This window comes from Herpailurus yagouaroundi, unplaced genomic scaffold (assembly GCF_014898765.1).
Source record: "Herpailurus yagouaroundi ecotype Mexico unplaced genomic scaffold, PumYag 142, whole genome shotgun sequence".
NCBI classification, from domain to species: domain Eukaryota; kingdom Metazoa; phylum Chordata; class Mammalia; order Carnivora; family Felidae; genus Herpailurus; species Herpailurus yagouaroundi.
The window spans coordinates 13,808,160-13,834,292 of NW_024412397.1; the positions used below are offsets into that span (position 1 = coordinate 13,808,160).

Sequence of the window (26,133 nt, forward strand, 5' to 3'; positions counted from 1 at the left end):
AAGAAAAGGCTTTTAAAGGAAGGCTGTGTTCTTGCATTATTACGTCGACTGTCTCTCTGAATACAGGACTGGTTCCAGGTTTTGTTCACACGGGTTGAGAGTGGCAGAATTAAATCTCACCGGGCTAGAATAGCAACTTCGGCAGAGAGAAGTCAAAGCCCTCTATTATCAACCGACGCTTTCGATAGAAATTAGCTTGGTTTTTTTCCCCCATAATTGAAAATTCTTCAAAGTGACAGAGATGTTATAAGGAAGGGAGCCCCTGTTGTATTCAAGCTCACAACATCATGACTCTGTGCAAGCCCGTGACTCTTTTTAGGGAGACCGTGTGATAGAGTAGAAGGGCCAGGTATTTGAGGGTAGAATTATGGGTTGGAGTCCTGGTTCCACTCTCGCTTAACCACCATGTATCCTTGGGAAAGTTACATATTTTTGATCGTCTATAAGATGGGGGTGACAACAGTCACGACTTACCAGTGGGTTGTTGAGAGGCTCACTAGTTGGTAGGGATGGAAGCCCTTTCTCAACTAGAGTACTCCGGGTGAATATTTGTTTTCATTCACAATAAGTACCTTTGTCATGATGGGAAAGAGAATGCTTCTGTTTCATTTTCACTATACGTTCACTTTTTATTTAATAACCCTTTTGATGTCCTGCTATGTTCCAGCCAGCAAACCAGAGGCCAGGAGGACCCTCTGTCACTTCCTACCCTTATATTGAATTAGTGTGAGGTTTACTCCTTAGCCAGCACTGGATAATTTTTGGCCTTTGCAAAGAGGGATAAAAGTCCAAGAGCCAGAGAGATTAAGGATTAAATTAAGTTTTAAAATCACAAGTCTTTTCATATATTCTCTTCTCATTTGTATGGTGCTGGTAATTTTTAAAATGAGATTTTCCTGAGGGCGTTTCATACTAAAAATGACGGAGTTCCTTGTCCCTTGTAATTGCATTTCTTTTGATTTTCGTTTATTATGACTTGCATATCACTGACACTTTTTTCCTGGAATGTTCAAAGTGTACATCATCCAACTAAAAGGAGAAAATACTGTCTTAATAAAAAAGGACAAGGGAGAAAGAGCGAGCGTGGATATCCCTCTCTTTTGGTTCCAAACAAGGCAAAGGCCTCATTCCTCATTCTTTGTACATGCCAAGGTTGATGTCATGGATCCAAACCAGTTTGGGGTTATCTGAAAAAAAAAAAAAAATAAAAAAAAAAAAAAAAAAGGCACTTCAACGGTCTTCTGAAGCTTGAAAAACAAATTTTCCACAGTCTGATAACCCAAAAATGACTGAATGGATTTTCTGTGTAATTAACAAAGCGGTGGGGGCCTGGAGGGGCATTGGGGAAAAGATTTAAAAATGGAAAGTTTCCGTTCAAAGGGGGTGCTCTGGGAGAGTCAAGAAACGCTGCAGGGGCTGAAAAGGAATTACATGGTTATCTGGAGTAACATGGGTCTATTATCTGAGGAATAGGACTTAAAACCATAAAGTTCCTTTGGCTGGTGTGTTAACTTACCACTAATGAAGATTATTTATAAGCGATAAGTGGGACACGTCCAGGGAAGGTGTCCGTTCATTTTTCATAAAACCATCTCTGCGTTACTGAAATACGGCTTTCGTTCCATTTGGAACGTAGTCCTACATAGCTGCTGTGTGGATTCCTGAGCAGGAATAGGTAGTTGAGACTTCAGGAACCATACCTGGGATTCTCGTTTTCTGAGGCCTTGATGGTTTGGGAAGTTGTTTCTTCTCTTCCTCCTCCTTCTCCTTCTTCTAATGTTTATTTATCTTTGAGAGAGAGAGAGAGAGAGAAACAGTGTGCAAACCGGGGAGGGGCAGAGAGAGACAGAGACAGACTCCGAGGCGGGCTCCAGGCTCCGAGCTGCCAGCACAGAGCCCGAGGCAGGGCTCGAACCCATGAGCCCCGAGATCATGACCTGAGCCAAAGTCCGACGCTTAACTGACTGAGCCACCCAGGCACCCCTGGGCAGTTGTTTCTTCTGCTGTCTAGAATATCAAGCAGCTTCCTAACTTCTCTCTCTGTTAGGACAGTTACTTCCAGGGTTCTTCTCGTGAAGCCAGCTAGCTCTCGGGTTCATGCCGCCATTTGCACCCGAAACAGATAGAATGGCAACTCTGAGACTGTCAATGAGAATCAGAAAGCCCTAGTAGCCTGTGTGTCTCCCAGTCTCCCCATTACATCACCCTTTCCATCCTCTCTGCTGTGGACGCACAAACACAAAAGAATCCCGGAATCTACAAGTTATGTAAACTTAGATCCCGAGAAAGCCTTCAGAGGACTTGTGGGGGGAGTTTCCTCTTCCTGTCACTAATGAGACTCTGGAAACCTGGAAGGATGACTCCGTTGACAGAAAAGAGAGAGCCTGGGACACCCAGAGCCCACAGCTTGCCCACTGCACGGATTGTGATGTGACCAAGGATAGCGTGATGAGCTTCTGAGCCAGCACATGGCTCTGCTTGGGTTTTTTTTGCCTTTGAAAGAGTGTCTTCCATTGTCAAACATTAAACCTAGGAATTCGTACTTTCTTATCAAAGGTCTTATAGATTTGGGGCGTCTGGGTGGCTCAGTGGGTTAAGCGTCTGACTCTTGATTTCAGCTCAGGTCCTGATCTCAGGGTTCATGTGCTCAAGCCCCGCATCCGCCTCCGCGCTGACATCCATCCTCACACATTGTAGTTACAATGTTTTTCTTGTGACAAGAACTTTTAAAATCTTTGAAAGTTGCCTTAGTACCTTTCAAGTATGCAATACGGTGTTATTCACGGTAGTCGCCATGCTGTGCCCTATACCCCAGGATTGATTTATTTTATGTCTGGAAGTTTGTACAGAAGGTCTCATAGACATGATGACAGTGAAATTATAATTTTTTAACATCTAAAATTATCCTTGGGGCACCTTGGGTGGCTCAGTCGGTTAGGCGTCCGACTCTCGACTTCGGCTCAGGTCGTGATCTCACGGTTCGTGGATTCTAGCCCTGCGTCCGGCTCTATGCTGACCGTGCAGAGCCTGCTTGGGATTCTCTCTCTTCCTCTCTGTCTGACCCTCCCCTGCTTGTGCTCTGTCTCTCTCAAAATAAATAAATAAAACATGAAAAAAATCATCCTTAATACAACTATCTTCTCCAAGTGATGTACTAAGTTAGTAAAACTTACCGGTTTGAATCTATAACCCATCCACCATAAACTTACGCCCAGAGTCAGACATCTCTCAAAACCCTCCAGGTGTGAGTGTGTGTGAAATAACCCTCATTTTTTTTTCCACAGTTTTTCAGGTTGTTTTAGTAGGTGAGGATTACCTCAAAAGGCATTTAAATGATGTTTCAGGTTTAAACGGAAATGAAAAGCATACAAAGTCGTAAGACTTAAGAATTTCAAGAATTTGGCAGAGGTGGAAACTCACAGGAAAAAAAAAAACAAAAACATGACATTTGGACATTTTTGTTCTGCTCTTTAATCCGCCGCACGTCCCCCTCCGGTCGTCCCGTCACTACCAAGCCAGTATTTAACCTCGCAAGGGTTAACTGAGCTTGTGGTTCAAGCACCTGGCTCAGACTCCAGCCGGGGCCATGGGCCTGGTGTCCAGTCAGACTGCCATGGTCAGGGGGCGGCGAGGACACCTGCATGACCTTGTACCTTCAGTCCGGCCCAGATTCTCCCATAGAGTCCATGACCAGGGTCCCTTCAGCCACCAGGAAGTGGGCTGGAAGGGCCCCACGCAGCTAAGGCCAATCCCTTCCCGTGAATGCAGAGGCCAGCGTGACGTCTTCTTCCCATCTGAGAGGGTGGGGATTACCACCTTCCAAAAAACACAGAGCAGGTCTGTCCTAGAAGGGGACAGACAGGGGGAGACCCGGAACAAAAAAAAAAAAAAAAAAAAAAATCAGAGCCTAGGAGTGAACTTTAGGAAGACAAGGAGGGAGTGGGGAAAGCGAAGCAGAACACAGACATTGAAGAAGAGGGGTCTGGAATGTGAGAGAAGCAGTCAGTGTTGGAGTCTGTCTGAGTCTGGAGCTGGCTTGTGAGGTGCCAGGGGACTGGCTCAGGCCAGTCTTCTCTGCACCTCACTGCTGAGTAAACCTCCCAGCAGGTTGGAAGGGGTCCTGTGCCAGAGATGGAGCTGAGCTCAGAGTCCCGGGTACAAAAGGGACAGACCCGGGGATTCGGCCTCTGCTGGTCTGTCCTTAATTTGGAGAAACGGAGGCATTGAACACACGTCCTCTCCCACAACTCCTGACGTTTTAAAGAAAGTGTTTTTGGGGGCGCCTGGGTGGCTCAGTGGGTTAAGCATCCGACTTCAGCTCTGGTCATGATCTCGCAGTTTGTGAGTTCAAGCCCCGCTCGGGCTCTGTGCTGACAGCTCGGAGCCTGGAGCCCGCTTCGGATTCTGTGTCTCCCTTGCTCTCTGCCCCTCCCTGGCTCATGCTCTGTCTCTCCCTGTCTCTCAAAAATGAATTAGCATGAAAAAAAATTTAAAGAACATGTTTCTGGCTTGCTTGGCCCGACTGCAGCAATAATCCCAAACTTGCCCCACAAACTAGCCTTCCAGATACAAACCGAAGCAAACATTAAAGGATTAAACACCCATCAAGCAGATGCGTTCTTGCAAAATGCTCTGTGGGCAGGTTCCTAGGAATTTAAAGGTCTCCGGCTTTGTTAAATTCTGAAAAACTTCCAAATGGAAATCAGCAGAGCAAACTGTTACAGTCATGAGACTTGTAGGTGATGCCTGTTGGCTTGGCCGGATGGCAGCCTGCTGAGCGGGGTCAGGTCAGTGTGGCCCCGGGGGGCCCCCACGCGCCTCCCTCACCCCTCGGTCTGCTCGCCTGCCTGCCGGGGACACAGTTGCTTTGGTGGGAACCTCTGAGCAGGACCCTGGGAAGGACTGAAATCCAGCCACCACTGTGGAGGCTCTCGGGGCCACCTATTTTAATATCCTAAATAGGCTTCAAGTTGGATTTGCTTTTGCGTCTCCAGGAAATTTTGCCTCCTTCGCATTCCAGAATTTCCTTGTGAAGCAGCCTCGTGAATAGGAGGGCCTTTCCTGAATACCGTGGAAGGAATTTCTCCTTCGGGATGCCTGCCTCTGTCTTCATAGCATTTTTAAATGCTCTCGAGGTGGCGTGGGCAGCAGCAGGCCACCAGGGCCAAACCACAGACTGGGGAGTCACAGAGCGTCACCTGCGTTCCCGCGGGATCTGGCTCCGCAGAGCGCCCGGGGCGGGTGTTCAGGGGCCCGTCCTGGAGACGCGTGTGCTTTCTCCCTCATCCCGGGGCTTCTTTTCTGTTGCTGCGGCCCTGCTCGCTCTGACCCGCCCCTGGCCGCACCGCCAGGCCCACTTAGGACCTGCCACAGTAGGGCCACCAGCTGCCACCTTGATTCCGTGTCCCGAGATGCCATCCACCTTCTCTTCCTTTATGCGGATTCCGGGTCCGGCTCCTGTCCCCTCCAGCCCATCTTCAAGGCCCCCCCGATGCACTCATCGAGCCTGCCCTGTGACTCCTCAGGACTTGTTGTCTAACCTCTCCTACTTACCCCTCGTGTCCCCCAGGCCTCGATCTCCTTCTTGTCCGTCTCTTGGGGGAGAGGCAGAGCGTGGTTGAGAAAGCGCATGCCTGGGAGTTGCAGAGGCCTCGATTCGAAGTGCACCTTTGCCACAGTGCACTGTGTGACCTTGGGCGAGCGGTGTGACCTCTCTGGCCCCAGTCTCTTCTGTATAATGTCATTTGTAACAGCCACCCCATGGGGTTTGGCACAACGGTCAGTTCTCTCTCCTCATCCCAGAAGTAGACGCTAAATAAACACTCCATCAGTGCTGTGACTGAGGTTGGATTGATTGATGCAGATACGTCCGAAAGAGAGATCAAAGCCAGAGGACCCAGGGCCACACTCGTGAAAGCAGACCCAGACGGGGCTAGGGAGAGCCATCCAAAGTTTGCACTAATTTTGTTATGAGAGGCATGTTGCATGGGGATCCAAGATTCATGCACTTGGCCAAGGGCTTCTTCCCTCAGTGGAAATAAAACTTTGCTAGACCCACAGCCCCGCCTGAAGGCTCCAGCAGCCCGAATCTGAGTTTCTTCTTCTGTCCTTAGCGGGCAACAGTATTTCCAGTGAGACGGTGCTGTCTCTCTGAGTCGTCCCACTGGAAGAGTGTTTGTTGGGTGTTTGATTTGGGGAAGGTGCTGTATTGGGTTTAAAGGAGCTCGTGGTCGTGCAGACCTTCACCGTGGCCGCTCGCCTTCCCCCTGTGCACTGAGCGCAGTGCCGGGCGTAGAGCAGGTGCTCGGTGCGTATTTGCACCACGAAATCCCACTCGAGCCGACCTGCTCCAGGGTGTTGGCGATGACAGGAGCCGGCAAGGCCATGCACGGCGACGCTGGCACTGACCGCTGACCGCTGGCACGGCCAGCTCGGCCGGTGAAGTCCCGGCCCGACCCCCGGCCCGAGGAGTGGTCGGTGGGCGTAAGGCCCAGGGGTTTGGCTCAGCTCCCATCCTGGGTCCAGCCAGCAAATACTTGGGCCCCTTCTGCGAGCAGGTCCCCCGGGCTCCTCGCTGCCAGCCAAAACGGTGTCCAAGCATGTGATGGGAAGTGACCAAGCTCCCCCGGGGCACAGCTTCGGTCCTTATACTCGCTACAGACTGAGAACATAGGACCCGCACCGTCAGGGGTAGGTCTGGTCCTAGACACATGTCTGAGCCTGTCAGCGAGGCGAGGACCCTGGAGCCAGTGCAGCGTGGGGCTTCCAGAGAAGATGCCCGCTGCTGACTTCTTAGCCAGTCCTGAAGCCAGACCGGGCCCAACTGGAGGCTGGCGGTGCCCCTCGGAGCTCCTGCGAACTCATTCTGCTTTGCTCTTTTCACTCTGACGTGCCCCTCAGGTCCAAGGCTACTTTCAGCAAGTTCCTATCAGGAAATGCGGGTTCTTTGTACTCCCCACCACCACCAACCTCAGTCAACACTTGCTGATTTAAACAAGTGAGCATCAGACATTCGGCCCTCAACTCTGGCCCTCCGCGTTTCATAAATGAAGGACCCCCTGCCCCCCCAGCAGCAGTGTCTTGATGAGAGCAATTAGGCCGAGCTGCAGAACTCAACAAGCATCTGCTTTCGGTTCCCTTTTTTGACATATTTTCATGAATTAACTCTTGCAGGGGCAGGGAGAAGGGTCAGCACCTTGGCCGCGCCTCACGTCCACGGGCCACGTGGCAGGTGCTACATGCTTGGCCCAGACGTGACCTACAGGGAGCACACACTCACCTGCCACCAAATACTCCGTGATGAAGGTCATGCTCGTTTGCCACGGCAGGTCCAGACTCGCGAGGGAGCGGGGAAGGGAACCCCTGCCCGATGGCTCCAGAACCCAAGGGAGAATAGTTGGTGGATATATTCCAAATGCTAGTCTGCCCAAGGAATCCCCAGCCCACGTCAGGCAACGGAGAGTCTTACACGGAGAAGGAGCAAAGCTTCCCAACTACTCCCCACTCTGACACGGCCAGTTCTAATTAAAATTGGCCTGAGAGAGTGGCGCCTGGGTGGCTCGGTTGATTAGGCGTCCGACTCTTGGTTTCGGCTCAGGTCATGATGCCGGGGTCGTGGGATCGAGCCCTGCGCCAGGCTCCTTGCTGAGCGTAGTGCCTGCTTGGGATTCTCTCTCTCCCTCTGCCCCTCTCCCTGCCCTTGCTCTCTCTCTTTCTCTCTCTCTCTCAAATAAAAATAAAAATAAAAATGGCATGAAAGGCAGAGAGTTCTGTGGGACAAATACCTGGATGTTGGCTGTGGGGAACAGAGATAGGAAGCACACAGGCCATCAGACCCACAGCAGCTACCTACCATGCTGGAGAAAGGAAGGCAGGGAACGAGGAGGGAGCCGACAGCAGGAGGCTCCAAGGCCACAGGTGGATTTGGGAAAAAGGGAGGGCTGTGGAGGCCAGAGTGTGGCACAGACCATCCACACTGAAAGGAACCAGGCCAGGGGCTTATGGTAGTTGGGGTAACAGCTTCTGACATGTGTCAGGACATCCCAAGTCACATCCTAGGAGATGCAGGAGGAAAGACGGAGGAGATCATTAGCTGTGGAAGCCCAGGGGGATAGACTGCAGATGGCCTACCAATAAATTTCTAGATAAGGGAAACCTAGGGCCCGGAGTCGCTCACCCAGATCAGCACCAACCATCCCGACTTCTCATCCAGAACAGTTTTCACCCGCCTCACTACCTCCCACGTGTATAAAAATTCATAAAAAGGAGGACAACAGTTGTGCAGAGTTTTTAACCAAAGGAGCCCCACCTCCCACACACCTGTGAAGCCAGGGTTACCGAACAGTGAGTGTTTCTGTTGGATTCCATGCGGCATAAAAATAGTCCAGTCCCCTTCCTTGTGTAGTGTGGGAAATGTAATCAAGGTTTTTTTACCTATATAATTGACATTTCATAGAATTCAACTTAAAGTGATTCACCCGTTGGTTTCTGGTATATTCACAAAGTTGTACAACTATCACCGTTATGCAACCCCAGAGATTTTTATCACTCCAGGAAAAAAAAAAGGCCTAAACCCCTCAACAGCTGTTCTTCATTCTTCTCTATCCCCAGCCCCTGGCAACCACGAATCTGCTTCTGTCCCCATGGATTTGCCTACTGTGGACATTTCATATAAACGGCACCCTACGGCACCTGACCATTTATGCCTGGCTTCTTTCAAACTTTCTTTTAACGTTTATTTATTTTTGAGAGAGAGAGACAGAGAGGGCACGAACCAGAAAGAGGCAGAGAGAGAGAGAGAGAGAGAGAGAGAGAGAGAGAGAGACACAGAATTCAAAGCAGGCTCCAGGCTCCGAGCTGTCAGCACCGAGCCCGACGCGGGGCTCAAACTCACAAACTGCGAGATCGTGACCTGAGCTGAAGTCAGACGCTTAACCAGCTGAACCACCCAGGCGCCCGATTTACGCCTGGCTTCTTTTTCAGAGCGTAATGTTTTCAAGGTTCATCCATGTTGTAGCTGAATCAATGATACGTTCCTCTTTAGGGCTGAATAATATTCTTTTGGACGATGTACCCCCTTTGGTTTATGTGTTCGTCAGTTGGTAGACACTTGGGTTGTTTTCACTTGAGCTATCCTGCCTAATGCCGATGCAAGTATTTAGGTACAAGTTTTTGCGTGAACGTGTACTTTTAATTACCTTGGGTATACGTCTAGGAGTGGGATTGCCGGATCCCACGGTAACTGTTCAACTTTGGGAGGAACCACCGCTGTTTCTCCCAGTGGCTACACCACTTTCTGTTTCAGCAATGGGTGAGGCCCCAGTTTCTCTTCCTCCTCGCCAACACTTGTTACTGTCCATTTTTTACATCATAGCCATGCTAAGGGGTGTGAAGTGATATCTCATTTGTGGTTTTGATTTGCATTTCCCTGATGATTCAGGATATTGAACACCTTTTCTGGAGTCTGTCGGCCATCTGTAGATCTTCTTTAGTGAAATGTCTGTTCACATCTTCGCTGGTTTTCTAAACGGGCTATTTGTCTCTTTGCTGTTGAGTTGTAATAATTACACTTTTTTTTTTTTTGCTTGGCGTACTTTCATACCCCACACAATATGGTAAAGTGACATTTCCCCCCCGCAGTGAAAATAGTGTAGGCCCAAAGCAAAAAAGGGGCCAGGTGCCAGAAAATGCAGGGCACTCAGAGACTTCTAGCCAAAGAGGGTAGTGGAATGAGGAAGGTAAGGAAGAAAAATGAAGACACTTTCTTTTAAAGCCAAAATGCTGCAAGGCAGATTACTATGGCCTCTGCTCTGGTAGGGTCCTGCAGAAAGCACCCTTCTTGGGGACTAGGCGGGCTCTGCTAACAGTGAGGACAACAGCAAAGTATCTCTTCTCTCTTCCCCGGAGCACTTCAGGATAAATGCGTCTACACACACACAAAGTGCTTTGGATGTATCGAGAAAACGCTCGTGCCCATTAAGGCTACTGTTAAGGCAGGAGAGTATATGTATGTATACACACACACACACAAACACACACACACACACGCGCGCACACACACACACACACACACACACACAGAGGATCAAGTGAGACTTACAGGGCAGGGCCTGTGTCTTATTTGGCTTCTAGACTCCTCAGCACCTTACAAAAATGTTTGCTTTGTGAATGAATAAGCAGCCTGAAGATGAGCCTAGTGTAGACGTGGCCTTTAATCTCCCCCCTTTTGGTGTACTATGCAAACACAATGAACCAACCGGCAGGATTATTAACATATATTTAGCGCATTTCGCTCTAGAGGCATTGCCTTGCCCGTCTCCACCTACAGTCTTCTGAGGTCCTGAGCTGTTCGCACCTCCTGGTAGGAGGGACCTAAGCCCACAGGTGGCTGGGTACCCTCTCCCTGCAGTATTTGCATAGCTGGTACCCGGGGGTTTGTCTGTGTGCCTCACTCCTGATAGCGTCTCCTACCCCAGCCCGGATGGCAGGTGGGCCGGCAGAACCCCAGCCCGGATGGCAGGTAGGCGAGCGGAACCTGGGCGATCCGAGGAACAGCGAGCTCGAGTCTCCTCCAGCAGGTGGACATACCAGGCATCCCGGAACCCGGCTCCGTGGCTACAGGATCCCCAGCACATCAGACTCCTTTGCAAATTATTTTCATTCTGTGCCCTACTCAGGAAACAAGGAACCTTTTGGGCTTCTCATTTTCTGCCCTCCCTAGTTCCTGAGGGCCCCTGCCCAATTTGCATCCTCAGCTCAATTTGCATCACAAAATACACCAAAACCGCCCTAGACCAACTTGGGGAGGCGGGCAAGTTTTGTTTTTTGTTTTGTTTGGGTTTTTCATCTCCTGCCATTTCTCTAGCAGGTTTCTAGTTACGTCCACATGACACTTAGATTAGGTTTCATTTTTTATGTCGTTGGCCTGGGATTCAGCTGGCCCCTCTTCCCTGACACAGGGTATCTCCAAGATCAGCCCCACTCACTGCAGATGGCTTTGGGGGGCTGCAAGCCTGGGAGATGGAGTCACTGCATGAGTCGCGCTTGAGTTTCTCAAGCAGACAGCTGTGTGTCCTTCAGCTCTGTGCTCCATGGTGGTTGGGTGTTTTGTTCCCTTTCCTTTTCCCCCAAACCCGGAATGAATATTTTGGGAGTCAAGGCGGGTGAGGGAGGAAGAGCTCTAGGGGACCGAAGCTGGCCACTGCCAAAGCAGCTCTGATCTGGAGACGGAACCCTCAAGACTCATTCAGCACAAAGTGGCTGCAGAGGAAATCCTGCCGAGCCCATGATAAGGGGGAAATGGAGTCACTTCCTCACCAGCTGCTTTATTCAGGTAGAAAAAGTCCTCACTTCCTCGCGTGTGCTCTGCGGGCCACCACTCACAGAACCCCGGGACAGCTTGCTTCCCCTTTTGATCTCAGCCAAAGTTGGAGTCCAGAGAATGAACGCCTCCTTGGCTTCAGGGAGAGCTCTCGTGTCTGCTGTGCTCCCCCTCCCCTCGCTTCCTTCTTTCTCTTTGTCCCACCATCTTCACTCTTGCCTCGCCATGGCTCTGCGGACTGAATCGGGAATCGGGAATCGGGAATGAGCTCATACCACTTAGTGGAATGCAAGCTTGTTACCACGGGGGGTTTTATGTTCTCCTAGATGTCCACCAACAGCTCGGGACCTTTGAGCATCCCCCCTCCAATCCTGTACAACAGGCCCCAACCTGCCTCTCTTGCCAGTGTCCAGGATTATTGCTTCTCTGCCTCCAGGCAGCATTTCCAAAGTGTGCCTTCGTAACACAGCAGGAATCTCCCTGACAGAGGAATCAATGGTCAAATGAGCTTGGAGAATGCTGCACACCTTATCCTTGTCTTGGAAACTCAAGGCACACAGCTAGGGATGTTATTCAAAATATTTAACGACCGATATGGAACAGACGCGGACCAGTCAGATCCAATGCTGACTTAGGGTCTGGTTGAACATCACCCCTCACAGGATGATGCCAGATACTGTTGTGGGGCCTGGGGGGGGGGGGCGGGGGGAAGCACTGGATTTTGTTTCAACCTGCCATTTGTTAGTTCTTTGAACACCGCCCTTTTAAAAATATCATCTGTTAAGATACGTTTGGAAAACCTGCTCTACAGTGAAAGAAATCCATTACTTCAGTTCCAGAAACATTTGCTGAGCGCTTAATAGATGACAGACAGAGGCTCCAGGGATCCAAAGATAAATAAGATGTGGTCCCTGCACCTCCAGGTGCTAATGGTTGAATGGGGGAAGACAGACATGTAAACAGATCATCTTCAGATTATCCAGTGAACCAGGAATAGTTGAGGATTATTTAGCTCAACCCAGGGGATTGGAGGAAATGATTGCACTGAATCCTTGAATGAACCAAAGGTAGTTTACAAGGCAGAAGCGGAGCAGGACAGCTAGGCTGGGGTCAGAATATCGAGAGCCTCAGGTGCATGGTAAGGATTTTAGACCCATGCGTGAATGTGACAGGTTTGATTCTGAATAGATCGTTCTGGGGGCAAAACAGAGAGGAGACAGAAGAGCAGAGCACAAGGCTGGAGGCCGAGAGACCAGATGGGAAATGATAACGGTAATCCTGGGGAGAGAAAGTAATGAGGATAGAGAAGTATGTAGGTGGTCAAATTGGTGGTGCATATACTGGCCCTGTCTGATCCCCTGGACCTTACCACTAGTTTGGGGCTCCTAGCTTGGCCTCCGGCGATGAGATATGGCATCTACAGCTCTTCCTGCGAGGGCTTTCTCTGGCTTCTAGAACCCACCTGTCTGTGTACACAACTGGCCTAAAGTGCTGGGGTATTGACTCCTTCATTGGAGCAATCCTCAGCCAGTGAATGGAAGGAGATGGCGTACAAATACCCCAGCTCCCTCGCCCGTTAGTGGGATATGTTCTGCCCCCAGTTTTCCCAGCAGGATTAAGCTTCCAGGGCCAATAGCAGTTACCTGCTTGATAAGGTCATTTCATGGCTGCTTTCCCACTCCCCTTCTAGTTTTCTGGGATCATCTCCCAAATAAACTGCCAACACTCAAATCTTCTTCTTGGGGAAGACTTCTTGGGAAGTCTGCTTCTTGGGGAACCCAGCCTCAGACTGTGGGCTTCACCAATGAATTGGTGAGGGGGTGAGAAAGAGGAAAACCTCTAGGGAACAATGAGAGGGTAGGTTTCCTTGACAGCACGGGCATGCGGAAGGCAGGAAAAGAGACAGGCTTGCTTGAGGGGGCTGTGATAATTCCAGTTGGGGACAGGCTAGGTTGCATCGTTACTTCTAGTGGGGCATCACAGAAGGCCACTGGAATAGGAATCTGCTAGGCCGAGGAGTAGGTGGGTCTGGGTATAAAGATTTCTGAGACAGCATCAGAGGGATGGTATTTAAGAGCATGACAGTGGGGACGCCTGTGTGGCTCAGTTGGTTAAGTGTCAGACTCTTGATCTCAGCTCAGGTCATGATCTCACCGTTCATGGGTTCTGCACTGATGGCACAGAGTCTTCTTGGGATTCTGTCTGTCTGTCTGTCTCTCTCTCTATGTCTGTCTCTCTCTCTCTCTCTCCCTCCCCCACTCGTGCTCTAGCTCTCTCTCTCTCAAAATAAATAAATAAACTTAAAAAAAAAAAAAAAAAAAAGACCGTGAGAGTGAAGGAGATTAGTCAAAGAGAGAAGATAGTCCAGACCAAAGCCCAGGGAGCACTGAGTACCTATCAGGGTAGGCAGAGGAGGAGATGCCCATGAAGAATCATGGCAGAGAGGAAATTCTCCAGTATGCAAAGATTTTCAGTGGTCTCTGTGTCCAGAGTGTCAAAGTACTCAGTAGATGCAACCTGAGAATCATCCAGTAGATTTAGCCACAGGGAGGGTATTGGTGGACTCGGGAGGGTGTTTTCAGAGGCATAATGAGGGAAGCAGCCAGCCTGAGTGGATTAAAAAATGTGGGCAAGAAGGCGGCAAATGAGGATGGGTTTAGTTGCTTATCCAGGAAGGCCAGGAGAGAGAAGATTATGGTTAAAGTAGAACAGCGTCAGCCTGGGAATTTTGAGGAGATCTGAATGTTTATATGCCAAGGAAAAAGAGACAGAAGTAATGATGGGGGTGAAATTGTAGTTGAGAGCATGGACAGTAGATGGAGAAAGGTTCCAAAAACAATGGGAAACAGTGGAATCAGGGTGCAGCGTGGGAAGGCATAGGGAAGGACAGATAGGGTTGTAATCAGTGGGTGGGCCAGGACAGGAAGCCGTGGTAATTCTTGCCCAGCGCCCCCAATTTTCTAGGAGAAGAAGGGGTGAACATCAGTTGCTAAAAGGTAAGAACACTTAAGAAAAGTGGTAGCTGTTCAGAATGGTCATGGAAAGGAACAGAGAAAAGATCTGACCCAGGGTAAAGGAGGGCTGAGTGGTTTCAGGAACTCACTGAGTCTGGGAGCACCTGAGTGGCTCAGTCGGTTAAGAGGCCGACTTCAGCTCAGTTCTTGATCTCGTGGTTTGTGAGTTTGAGCCCTGCGTCAGGCTCTGTGCTGATAGCTCAGAGCCTGGAGCTTGCTTTGGATTCTGTATCTCCCTCTCTCTCTGCCCCTCCCCATATCACGTTCTGTCTCTCTCTCAAAAGTAAATAAATATTTTTAAAAATTAAAAAAAAAGAAAAAAAACTCACCGAGTCTGAAGACCGTGAATTTAGAGCAGCAGTGGTCTGCATTGTTGGGTAATTTACTTCAGGAACACTTGGAAGGGGTGAGGCTGCTGTGGAATGGACACAGAGGAAGGTCGGGGATGGGAGGAAGCATGTTGAAGGAGGCAGGGAAGAGGCGCTCCGGGAGGCAGATGAACCCACTGCTGGCCAATGTTCTGACCCGTTAAGCGCAGGAGATAATAAACCCAGCTTCTACCCTCCTCCGCCGCCTCATATCTGCTTACCAGTGCATACGGTAAGTAATCTACTGTATCTGTCTAGGTTTCATTTGCCTCATCTACAAACAGAAGGGCTGATGTCTTTACTTGGCATTGTTATACCAGTGCAGATCTGAACTTCCTTGGAGGTTCCTTTCAACTCAAGGTTTTGCCATTACTAGGGTTCACCTTTTTCTTTTCCTTTTCCTTCCCTAACTTGCAGGCTGTCATGAAGAAGGGTGTCCCCTGGAGACAACATTATAAAGCCATGAAAAATAGAAAATATCAAAGACATTCTATAGCAGTGTTCGATTTCCTGTCGGCACTATCTGATTTCCTTTTTACTTTCCTCTTACTGCTGACAGGACCGTCTGCTCTGTGCAGGATACAAAATGGCAGCATGCTTTGGTTTCATTGACTTCAGATGTGCACATAGAGACACCATCCCTCACTGGATTGGGAGCTTGTTGAGGGCAGGACGACTTTCCCCCTTAGGATCTCCCATGACCATAGAATGTCTATATCCACAGTCAGCTCAAAGACTGTGGGATGTAGCTGAATTTCTAATTTGTTCATATCCAACCAGGCCATATTAAATTTTCCCTGAGGCACCTGGCTGGCTCAGACGGCAGAGCATGTGACTTTTGATCTCGGGGTCATGAGTTCGAGCCCCACGTTGCATGTGGAGATTACTTAAAAATAAAATCTTAAAAAAAAAATTTCCCAGTGTTTAAGGAGATCTGCAAACCACCACGAGTCAGGCCCGAACTTGCAGACGTTGGTTTAGCTGTTACTTGTTTCACTCCAAACTATGTTGGGAACATCTTACCTTGCCAGTAAATACAGAGTTCAATTTTTAATGGCTGAACATTATTCCATTGCATGGATATGCCATAAGTTTACCTAACCAATCATATTTTCAGACATTTCAGTTCTTTTTACATTTTACCTGTCATAACCAACCTGTGCATTTTATTATTTTTTTAAGATGAATAGCTAGGGGTGGGATTCATAACAAAAGGATAATATTTTTAAAACTTCTGATATGCATTGCCAACTACAAATACAATTATCTTTACCTGGGGGTCCATCAATTGTGTAAGACTATCCGGGGCTCCCACCCCCAGCCCCCACCCCACCCTCTTCAGTAGAACTGTGTTTTTATCGGTTTTTGCCAATCTGACTCCTTTGTATCTTAATATCATTTTATTTGGAATCAGATTTAAATGAAACTTCTTGAAGGGTACTGGAGGGAAAAGGAAAATTTGGAGAGTTGCCTCAAGGGAAGGGTGGGTGTGAGAGAGACGGAGAGACAGAGAGATGGAGAGAGATAAAGAATCAGGTGGGAGAGGTCCCATGACCCCATGACCAGTCAAAATGCAGGAGGGCTGAGGACACTTTTGCGGTCCCCTTGCTTGGAGTCTTGAGTATGATCTGCTCCTGCCCACACCCTCCTGGCTTACTTCCAACTGTGCAGCAAGGGTCTGGGGTCAGAAGTCTGGCCTTCCGCCCTGGTGGGCCAGCTCTGGGTGGAGCTCAGACTCAGACCATCTGTGGCCTCTGAATTTGAAGCTGGTGGAGAAGCGGTCTACAAAAGAGGACCCAGACGGGGCGCCTGGGTGGCGCAGTCGGTTAAGCCTCCGACTTCAGCCAGGTCACTATCTCGCGGTCCGTGAGTTCGAGCCCTGCGTCGGGCTCTGGGCTGATGGCTCGGAGCCTGGAGCCTGTTTCCGATTCTGTGTCTCCCTCTCTCTCTCTGCCCCTCCCCTGTTCATGCTCTGTCTCTCTCTGTCCCAAAAATAAATAAACGTTGAAAAAAAAAAAAATTTAAAGAGGACCCAGAGCTGGGACCCTGCTTGTGTCCTCTCTGAGGGGAGGGTCAACCGAAGGAGAAAGGCTACTCACCTCGGAACCTGCCACACACGTCTCTGAAATCTGGCGGTGCCCCCCGCCCCAGTCCAGACCTGAGCAACAGTTGTTGCGGTGACCCCTAAGTGCACAGACGGAGACTTTGTCCACATCACGTGACGATGCCTCAGGTTTTCTTTTTCCCTCTTTGTTGCTTTTAATACATAAAATGAGCATGTGTTTATTTAAAACAGCTTTCAACCTTAAACAAATAATGACAGGCTGTTCAAACAGACTTCGGAAGTCGCCCTAATCAGGATGTTTGAAAAAGCAAGAAGACTTTCTATAAAAGTAGCTTGTAGGACCTTCAGTCCTGAAAGCATGGGTCTGCTTTGCACTTTGCAGTCGGAGATGGGCAAACCTTGGGGGCTGGATCCAGTCGTGGGGTGGGGGGGTGGGGAGGGTGTCAAATGATGCCCCCCAGCCCCACACCCTGACCTAATAATTTCTGAGGAAGTATAGAGGGCCAGCGTATTATCACCTCCCATCTTTGACCGGAACACGTCATGTGCCTATTTGTACATTTTAACTCCTTACTTCTATAGAGATGACCAAGCATCTCCGGAACCAAAAGCTGACTCCTTGGAGGGAGCTAGTAGATTGCTCCTGTGAAATGGCGGGCTCAGTAGACCCTCTGAAGGGCAGGGCAGGTTTCCAAGAGGGCAGACTAGCAAACAAGTTAAGACGGCCACAAGTTCACATTCGAGGCCACGTTTGCAAGTGGCTTTGAGTCGCCTGTGTTAATCTTCACAACAACCAATTTTACGGGTGAAATAAATGAGGCCCGGGGCTGGATAATTTGTTCAAGGTCATAAGCAATAAAATGTCAAGAACGGGATTTCACCCAGACCTTCTCCCCCACGTTGAGAGCCATTCCCAGTCACCTGGGGCTGAGTCAGCGACTCAGTGTTTATTCTTTGGGTCAAGAGATGCTACTGTGGCTCATCCCACTCTAGAAATTATGCATTTCTTTACAATGCACATCAGAAATGGCCCATTAGGTCCATTAGAAGCACGGTTATTTACACAAGGGGATGGTGGTCGGGAGAGGGAATCGTTAAGCCCCAGAGAGGTAGGGATATTTGGAGGGACATTTCTTCTGCTCCCTGGTATCAGTAGCGTGCACCAGGCAAACAGGGAGAAGATGCCAACCCCAGTTTGTCTCCGCTTCCCCCACATTCTCAGGATGGCTCTGCCGCCAGAAAGGGCAGAGAGCAAGGGGCTTAGCCCGTTTCATATTCTGCCAAGGAAAACCCCATTGGTAACTAGAGGAAGGCTGGACCCAACCATGGACCCTCTCGACGTCAAGCCACATTGTACACAGCCCAGGGCCGGGCCCTGAAGGCTGCCAGGCGTCATCTGGGAGGTTCCAGCCTGCCCATCCCTCAGCGAGAGCAGCATGGAAGGGTGGGCTGTTAGGTGTTTCCAGCTGTGTCTGTGGGATCCTGGGAGGCACTTTACAAGAAGCAGAGTTTCTCCCGCCCATAAATCTGTCCTGACCCCTTCCTGCCCCATTTATCCCTGATTATATACAGGGAAGGTATGTTCCTTGACAAGCATTCGTGATCATTACTTCAGCTTTGTGCTAAGAACACTAAACACGTATTTCATTTATGTCTCTTGCCTTGCTTTTCTAAGGCTCCAATTTAGAAAATGCCAACAATAGAGCAGAAAAGAAGAAAACCCTTGCGCCCTCTCCTGGTAGCAGTTAATCTAGTGCATCTGAAAGTACAGTGCACCCACTTGCTGGGGACCAGTCACTTGTCTAAGGCTAACTAACTCATCTTGTGTTAATCTGACCCAAGCTGTTGACACGCTAAATGGACCATTAGGTTTTCTGTGGTCCGTGATCAGAGTTTCTCCTAACCTTTCACCCATGTGAAGAGTGGGCGGATGATTCTTTATGGTGGGGACTGTCCTGTGCGTTATAAGATGGCGAACAGCGTCCCTGGCTTCTCCCCACTAGGTGCCAGGAGCACCCCTACCAAAAATGTCTCCAGACATTGCCTAATGTCCCCTGGGGAGCAAGATTACCCACTTGAGAACCACTGCCCTAAACCCTTCTCTGACTTCCGTGAATGGTGTTGCCGATCACAGGGCAACCAGGGAGGGAGTGGGAGTGCCTCATCACAAACCCTTTGTGCCTGTGGGGGGCGATTTTGATGACGGATCAACTGGGTTCACTTCTAGGAATCTGTCCCCCAAAAGCAACTGAACAAGTAGACAGGAATTTATGTACAAAAATGTATCATAATATCGTTTACGACCGCAAAAGTTTCAAATAGATAACCGGTTAAATCAAGTGCAGCATATATGCAAAGGAATACTATACAGTCATGAAGAATAACCATGGAAATCTATATTTAATAACATGGGAAGTTCCCCCCAATGATGCCTTAAACTCTCACCTTCAGGACTACTCCTAAGATTCCCAAAGGTTGTTACGAACAGAGGGAGTAATTTCAAGTAGGCAGGGGAAGCATCTGGTGAAGCACTGGGCCAGAGACCAAACTCGAGCCGGTGATTGAATTCAGAAAACTTTAAGTGCTAGTTGAACAAATACTCATAAACACCTGCATGTATCAAAACCATGAACGGCACTGGAGAGACAAAGCTGGTACCTGGTTCCTCCGTGCAGTACTTGCCCTTCACAGATAGAAACACTGAACATTGTCACAGGCACCTCCACCCGGCAAAGCCAGAAGCGTTGGCATGTTACCGTCTCATGTGATGAAATCGTGTGCTGTGATGCCACGTTATTGGGAGTAATGTGGAGCTGTGTCTTGTTGTCTTCATGTCTGAATAAATCACACCAAGCAAAAAGAATTTCTCTTACCGTTTTATGTATTCAGATATATTAAGAGAGTTGTCCAGATAATCGTTGGGTCCAACAAATGTCCCCCGACAAATCTAAGAAATGAGCATCGAGTGGTTGATCCAGTGTGAAACAATCCAGAGAATGTCGTTATGACGTACTGCAGACCCGACTTAGATGCAGCAATAGGAAGGGAGGATAGGAGTCGTCCTCTTTTCTCAGGGACCTGGGTCTGCAGTGACGCGTAACGAACTGACCAGAAGTGACCACGTGCTTTGCAACGTGCACAACTCGAGTTAAATGCAGGGTGGTGGTCATCCAGCCCGGCCTCTCCCGGAAGAAACCCCGTGACAACTTTTTTACCCAGGGAGAACTCTGTTACTTTGGAGCCTAGGCATGCCACCAAGGGAGGCCACCCTGTGTGTGTCCACCGCACCAGCATCCGGACAGAGCTGCTGTGAGCCGTAAGAGGACATCAGCAGACCGAAGAGCACCGGTGCGCCTCTGGGTTCGAATCCAGTCGCTGCCATTGATTAGACAAATCCCTTAGCCTCTGTGTTTCCTCCCCCCTCCCCCAGCTTTTTCCCCCTCTTCAGAAGTAAAATGACTCCATAATATTGGTATGAAGGATAAATCAAATGATGCATTTGAGACATTTATTACAAGTGCCTAGCATACAGCAAGCCTTCAAGAAAGGAACAGACTCATACTCAGTGTTTCTCATTATTTTTAGGATTGGCCATGCTAGCTAAAATTGCAAAGCCTCCGATATTTGCTAACAGCCTTTGCCGTTTTATTTTTCTCCTTAGCACTTAGGAATCTCGAGTACACTCTAGGATGCATTTATTTTGTTTACTGTCTGTGGCCCGCCACTAGATAAGAGCTTGGTGAAGTAGGAACCTTCAGTCTACACCACTCACTGCTATGTCTCTGTGGTACCTGGCCCGTCAACAGGATCTCAACGACAGCGTCTCGAATGGAAGTAAAAAGAGTGGGTCTCAATCACCGCCCCGAAAGAGCGTTTTACTTTTCCCTACGCCCTTCTGAAGGTGCCCCCGTCCTCTGGCTGGATGCCACTCTCCCTGTAGGCCGGCACCCTGTGCTCGCTCGCTCTCTCTCTCTCTCTCTCTCTCTCTCTCTAATTCTGTTTCTTTTGTCTCCCCTTCTCTTCCCCGCAGGATGCCTTTGTGGAACTGTACGGCCCCAGCATGCAGCCTCTGTTTGATTTCTCCTGGCTGTCCCTGAAGGCCCTGCTCAGTCTGGCCCTGGTGGGGGCTTGCATCACCCTGGGTGCCTATCTGGGCCACAAGTGAAGTCAGAAGGCCTGCCACAAACAAATATGCAAAAGGTTCACTAAAGCAGTAGAAGTATATGCATCACCAGTGATGTCCCATGAAACGAAGCCGTGGTCTCTTAAAAACAAAACCTGAAACAAAACAAAAACAGCTTTCGGGCTCAGCGTCGAATCAGCTATTTACTGCCAAAGGGAAATACCATTTATTTTTTACATTCTCAAGAAAAAAAAAAAAAAAGATTTATTTATTTAAGACAGTCCCATTGAACCTCCTGTCTTTGGAAACCCTACCGCCAATTGCCAAGCCCCACCTGGGCAGCACCACCTGGCTCTCCTGTGCCTATAAACACGGATTTGTTTTCCATGTTGTTGGCTGGACTGACTCACCATCTGAAGAGCAAACGAACTGACAAAGGACTTGACTGTTCCAGAAGCCGGCTGTTGGAAGTTAGGAAGAAGGTGTTCATTTTCCTTGCATTTCTTTGCCCTGGGGGCTGCGATATTAAGAGAGGGAAGGCGCTCGGCGAAGTCCATTCTTCCTGGCCCGAAGAACAACACGCTTTGCGTATGGTTCACATGGTACAGACCCAGTGGGGAGAAAACACTGGGGAACTTCAGATGGACTTGGTACCCACCAAGATTTCCACAGCGAAGAACAGTGATGGGGAAAATGCCGTTAAACCATAGGAAAGTATTTTTTTAAGCTACCAATTGTGCCGAGAAGCATTTTAGCAATTTATCCAATAGCATCCAGTACCTTAAGCCCTGATGTGCATATTCATACATTTTTGGATACACTCCCCCCGCCCCCCACCCCACCAATACTGGCTCTGTCTGTGTATGAAACCGAATCCTCCCGAATGCGAGGAAGTGAACGTTTCGGTGACTTATCCAGAAGCATCAGGCCGCCACAAGTGCCTGCGTTTCCCTAAGAGGCCACAGTCTGAAGCCCTGCCTCGCCCCAGCTCGGAGGCCTCGTCCTGGAACTGAGCCTGGGCACTCGCTGGCCGGCTCCAAGGGTTTTAAACAGAGCAGTGTGGTCTCCGAATGTCTGGAAGCGGACAGAGCTCAGAATCCCACTGTCAAGAAAGAACAGTAGTCGGCCTGGGCCTGTGGCCCTGGGCCCTCCAGTCGGGCCCTTTTCCCTCGTGGAGCGTGCAACCTGGAAGCCGAGGCTCTTAAGACGTTGATCACCGTGGAGGGGAGGAAACAGAGGCACTGCGCCTTTCCCGGCAGAGGGAGGTGGCCATGCCGCCACCAAAAGGAAACCGGGGGAAGGAGACAGGTGTAGCGCGTGTGCGGTGTGGCCGCCGCGCATGCGGGCTGGCTGCGCAGGTGAAAGCAAGGCTTTAAATGACTTTGGGGAAGGTCGTAAATCCTAAAGAAAGCGTTGAAACGAGGTGTCATGGATTAACTGACCTATGTCTATGGGATTACGATGTAAAACATTATCTTGTCATTGTAGTTTGGGTTTTTTTTTGGAAACCTGACAGAGGGAGAAAAAAAAAAAAAGTTCCAGGTGTGGCATGTGGGAATTTATCTGTACCTCCTGGGGCATTAAAAAAGAAAAAAAGAAAAAAAAAAAAAGGTCAGTGGTGAAAACTCTAGAGACATAGTAAAGAAGTGAAATCTCCAGCTAATAAACTAGAAAATATTTTTTCCAGTTTAGAATGGGCTTTGAGACATTTATGGAGTAAATGTGGCATTATTGCATTATATACCATTTATCTGTATTAACTTCAGAATGTACTATGTTCAATGTTTAATGCTGTGGTTGATGTTTTGAAAGCTGCTTTAAAGAAAAACATGCATCTCAACATTTTTTAAAAATTGTATTTAGTTACGGCCTCTACACTATTTTTTAGCAAAAATTACCATCTTTCCATTTGGAGTTTTTGTCTCAATTCTTTAAAAGCATTTCTGACAAGGAGAGAGAATCCCCGGGTCTCAGCGACGTGAAAACCCCCTGGAGCGTGCTGGCCACTGAGGGAGATTGCTTCAACCAAGTTATGTGCGTTTCCACGTCAACAGAATTATTGTGAAGGACGTATCTCTTGTCCCTTTGACCTTGTTCCTTGAAGGTTTCTTAGTTCCTGGGCAAATCAGAATCTAACGCATATTAGTTAGGACGACATCCATGTTTGGTTAACCCCATGAGATTCATTCAGTTGAAAATCCAGATGGGAAATGACCAGGGGATTACATGCTGGCCACTATGGTTTGATCTTTAGAGGGTTGCTCTACGTGGTCTGTTTTGACACAGATCCATCCAGAGCGCTCCTGCCCTCCTTCCACAGGGCCCGTCCCATGGCCGTCCTTCGGATTCTTCCTGAAATGCAGTGACGCCTGTGCGCCACCCTGAGAAAGCAGGAAACCCATGGTATGAAGCCAGACCTCCCTGGCAGGCCTCAGGGAACCGGATGATCAGACCTTTGAATGAGTCTAATTTTTAGGCGAAATACTATTTTCGGAAAGGTTTACATTGTCAAAAGCGATGAGTATGGAATATCAAATCCTGTGCTGCTATCCTACCAAGATCACTTTCGTGGAGTCAATTTGCAGTATGCTCCAAGTAGCGAAATCCTTCAAGCTGCTTTCGAAGTTAACAGTGAAGAACATGGACATTTTTAATATAAAGACTGTCTTTTGTTGTTGTTGTTGTTGTTGTTATTGTTCAAAGAGGATTTGAAGAGTATTCTAAAAATGTATATATATATATAAAAAAAAGGTCCTGGGGGCTAACTTCTGGCTGGTTTTCTTTTGCTGTGGGGTTTTGGTATCTGGTTTTAATGGTAAATGTGCCTGGCCACCTGCCCCCAAAACCGTATAGTATCGTGGCTTCACTTGCTCTAAGAGTAGTTGTTGCATTTTTCTTGTTCTTAAAAACATGTTAGAAGCAATGGACGTATATAAAAGCCTCAACTTGTCATTTTTTCTTCTTTCCTTCAATGCCTCCATTATTTCGCGATCAGACAACAGAGAACCGTTCCCACCTATCTTGTGTTGAGAAGGGATACACACCTGAATTACCGGTCTATATGTTGGCCAAGGTCAGGGTTAAAGAGAGCACATACATTTTCCGAATTGGGGTCCAAGGCTCTAAAAAAAAAACACACAAGGACAGGGGTGCTTGTGTGGCTTAGTTTGTTGAGCATCCGACTCTTGATTTCGGCTCAGGTCATGATCCCAGGGTCGGGGATCGAGCCCTACCTTGCACTCCATGCAGAGCATGGAGCCTGCTGAAGATTCTTTCTCTCTCTCTCTCCCTTCCTCTGCCCCTCTGCTCCTCTCCCCCACTGTGCTCTCTCTTTCTCTAAAAATTAAAAAAAAAAAAAAACACCACAGGGGGCACCTGGGTGGCTCAGTTCGTTGAGCATCCGACTTCAGCTTAGGTCATGATCTCATGGTTCGCAAGTTGGAGCCCCGCGTCGGGCTCTGTGCTGACAGCTCAGAGCCTGGAGCCTTCAGATTCTGTGTCCCCCTCTCTCTCTGCACTTCCTTCACTCTCACTCTCTCTGTCTCTCTCTCTGTCTCTCTCTCTGTCTCTCTCTCTCTCTCTCTCAAAAATAAATAAAAACATTTAAAAAAAAACCCACACAAGGTGAAGAGCACCCAGGAACCACCTGGGTCCTCCTGAGCTCTCGCTGCATGAGCACTCTGAAGGCTCAAATGACAACTGACGTGCTGCACAGCACACGGTTCGTCTCAGGTGTTGCAGTGGCTGAAAAGTCTTGTAAGTTTAAGATTTGAAGTAAAGTCACATTGCAAATTAAGGAAGCGCCTTGCAAAAAACAAAAAAACACCCCAACATTCTCTGCCTCAGCTGACTTCTCCCTGCATATTCAGATCTGACCTTCCATTTAGATGTGACTTTTATTTCATTAGTAAACGTTTATTGTTTGTCATCTAAGGACCTAGTCCTGGCCCAATATGGGAAATTAGGAAGTGATTCTAAGTCAAGAGGAGTAAAATAATCAGGATGAAATGTAAATAAGTAGTTTATGTTATAATGAAACGTATGCTAAAATGACTAATTTATAAATGTGAACTTCAATGCTAATTTCAATTGTACTTTTAGGGCAGTGGCTGTTTTTATACTTTCTTATCACTTATAGTTAGTAATGTACACCCACTCTATCAGAAAAAAAAAACAGGAAGGGCTTGAAATATAAGCCATTCTAAGGAAATTAGGGAGTCAGTTGAAATTCTATTCTGATCTTATTCTGTGGTGTCTTTTGCAGCTCAGACAAATGTGGTTCCACACTTTTTAAGAAATACAATTCTACATTGTCAGGCTTATGAAGGTTCCAATCAGATCTGTATTGTTATTCAATTTGGATCTTCCAGGGATTTTTTTTTTTTTTTTTAATTATTACAGGACAAAGGACATTTGTTGCGAGGAGGGGAGGGAGGACGAATTTTCAGAGGAGCAAAACCTTCCCGAGACAGGTTCAGGAGGTTTTCAGAATGGCCAGGACTGTAGGGGGATGGGATGGAAACAAGCGGGAACCTTTAGTGGGTCAAGGTGATGCCTCCATGAAGGCCGTTCTGCAATGAAAGAGAAACAGTTTTAAGTTCTGTGGCGGGCGTAGGTTCTAGAGACATCACAACCCCTCAAAGTCCAGCTCTCTTTTCGACATTTATCATTAATGGTAGATATTTCAAGCCTGGATATGTCTAATGGCTAAACAACTAACTTGCAGTTTTAACCCCCAGGATTCTTCATGAGAACTTCGGGTTGGTAGGGACATCTATTTCTAAATATTATGCACAATACGGTGCGGGGGTGGGGGAGAGTGGAGTGTGAACCTGAATTGGGTTAAGTGGTAATACAAGTCCCTTATCCTTACCCGAAGAATCCCTCTGTTCCATGTCTGTGCTCACAGGACAGAGTTTGGACCACTGTGAAATATGCATCCCACTGGAGAAAACCAAGTGGAGTAGGAATGGTTTTGTACCAATTCATAAGGACAACCCCAGAAAAATAAGGCCAGTATCCTACTGATGACAAGGTTGTTCAGTATACACATTGTAGAGGCCTATTTTAGGCAGACGGGCTTGAGCAATGAAAGGCAGAAGGACCCACAGCACCCACCCGGCTGAATACAGACAGCCCCCTCCATCAGGTGACTCACCTCAAAATATGCATCGGCCCTAACTGACCGATGTGCTACTTACAACAGGACACGGTTAACCAAAAAAGGGAAGAGTCCATAGGTG

At 48.3% G+C, this 26,133-nt stretch overlaps 1 protein-coding gene across 1 annotated transcript in view; it reads left to right on the plus strand.

Moving 5' to 3' along the window:
• BCL2 (BCL2 apoptosis regulator) overlaps nucleotides 1-23,842 on the plus strand; it is a gene marked incomplete at its 5' end in the record, with an annotated part of 176,419 nt that extends 152,577 nt beyond the window's left edge. The window contains one exon of the mRNA XM_040478480.1: nucleotides 20,798-23,842. Coding sequence (XP_040334414.1) covers nucleotides 20,798-20,932 — 135 coding nt within the window. The remainder of the gene's footprint in view (nucleotides 1-20,797) is intronic.
• Between the last annotated feature and the right edge of the window lie 2,291 nt (nucleotides 23,843-26,133).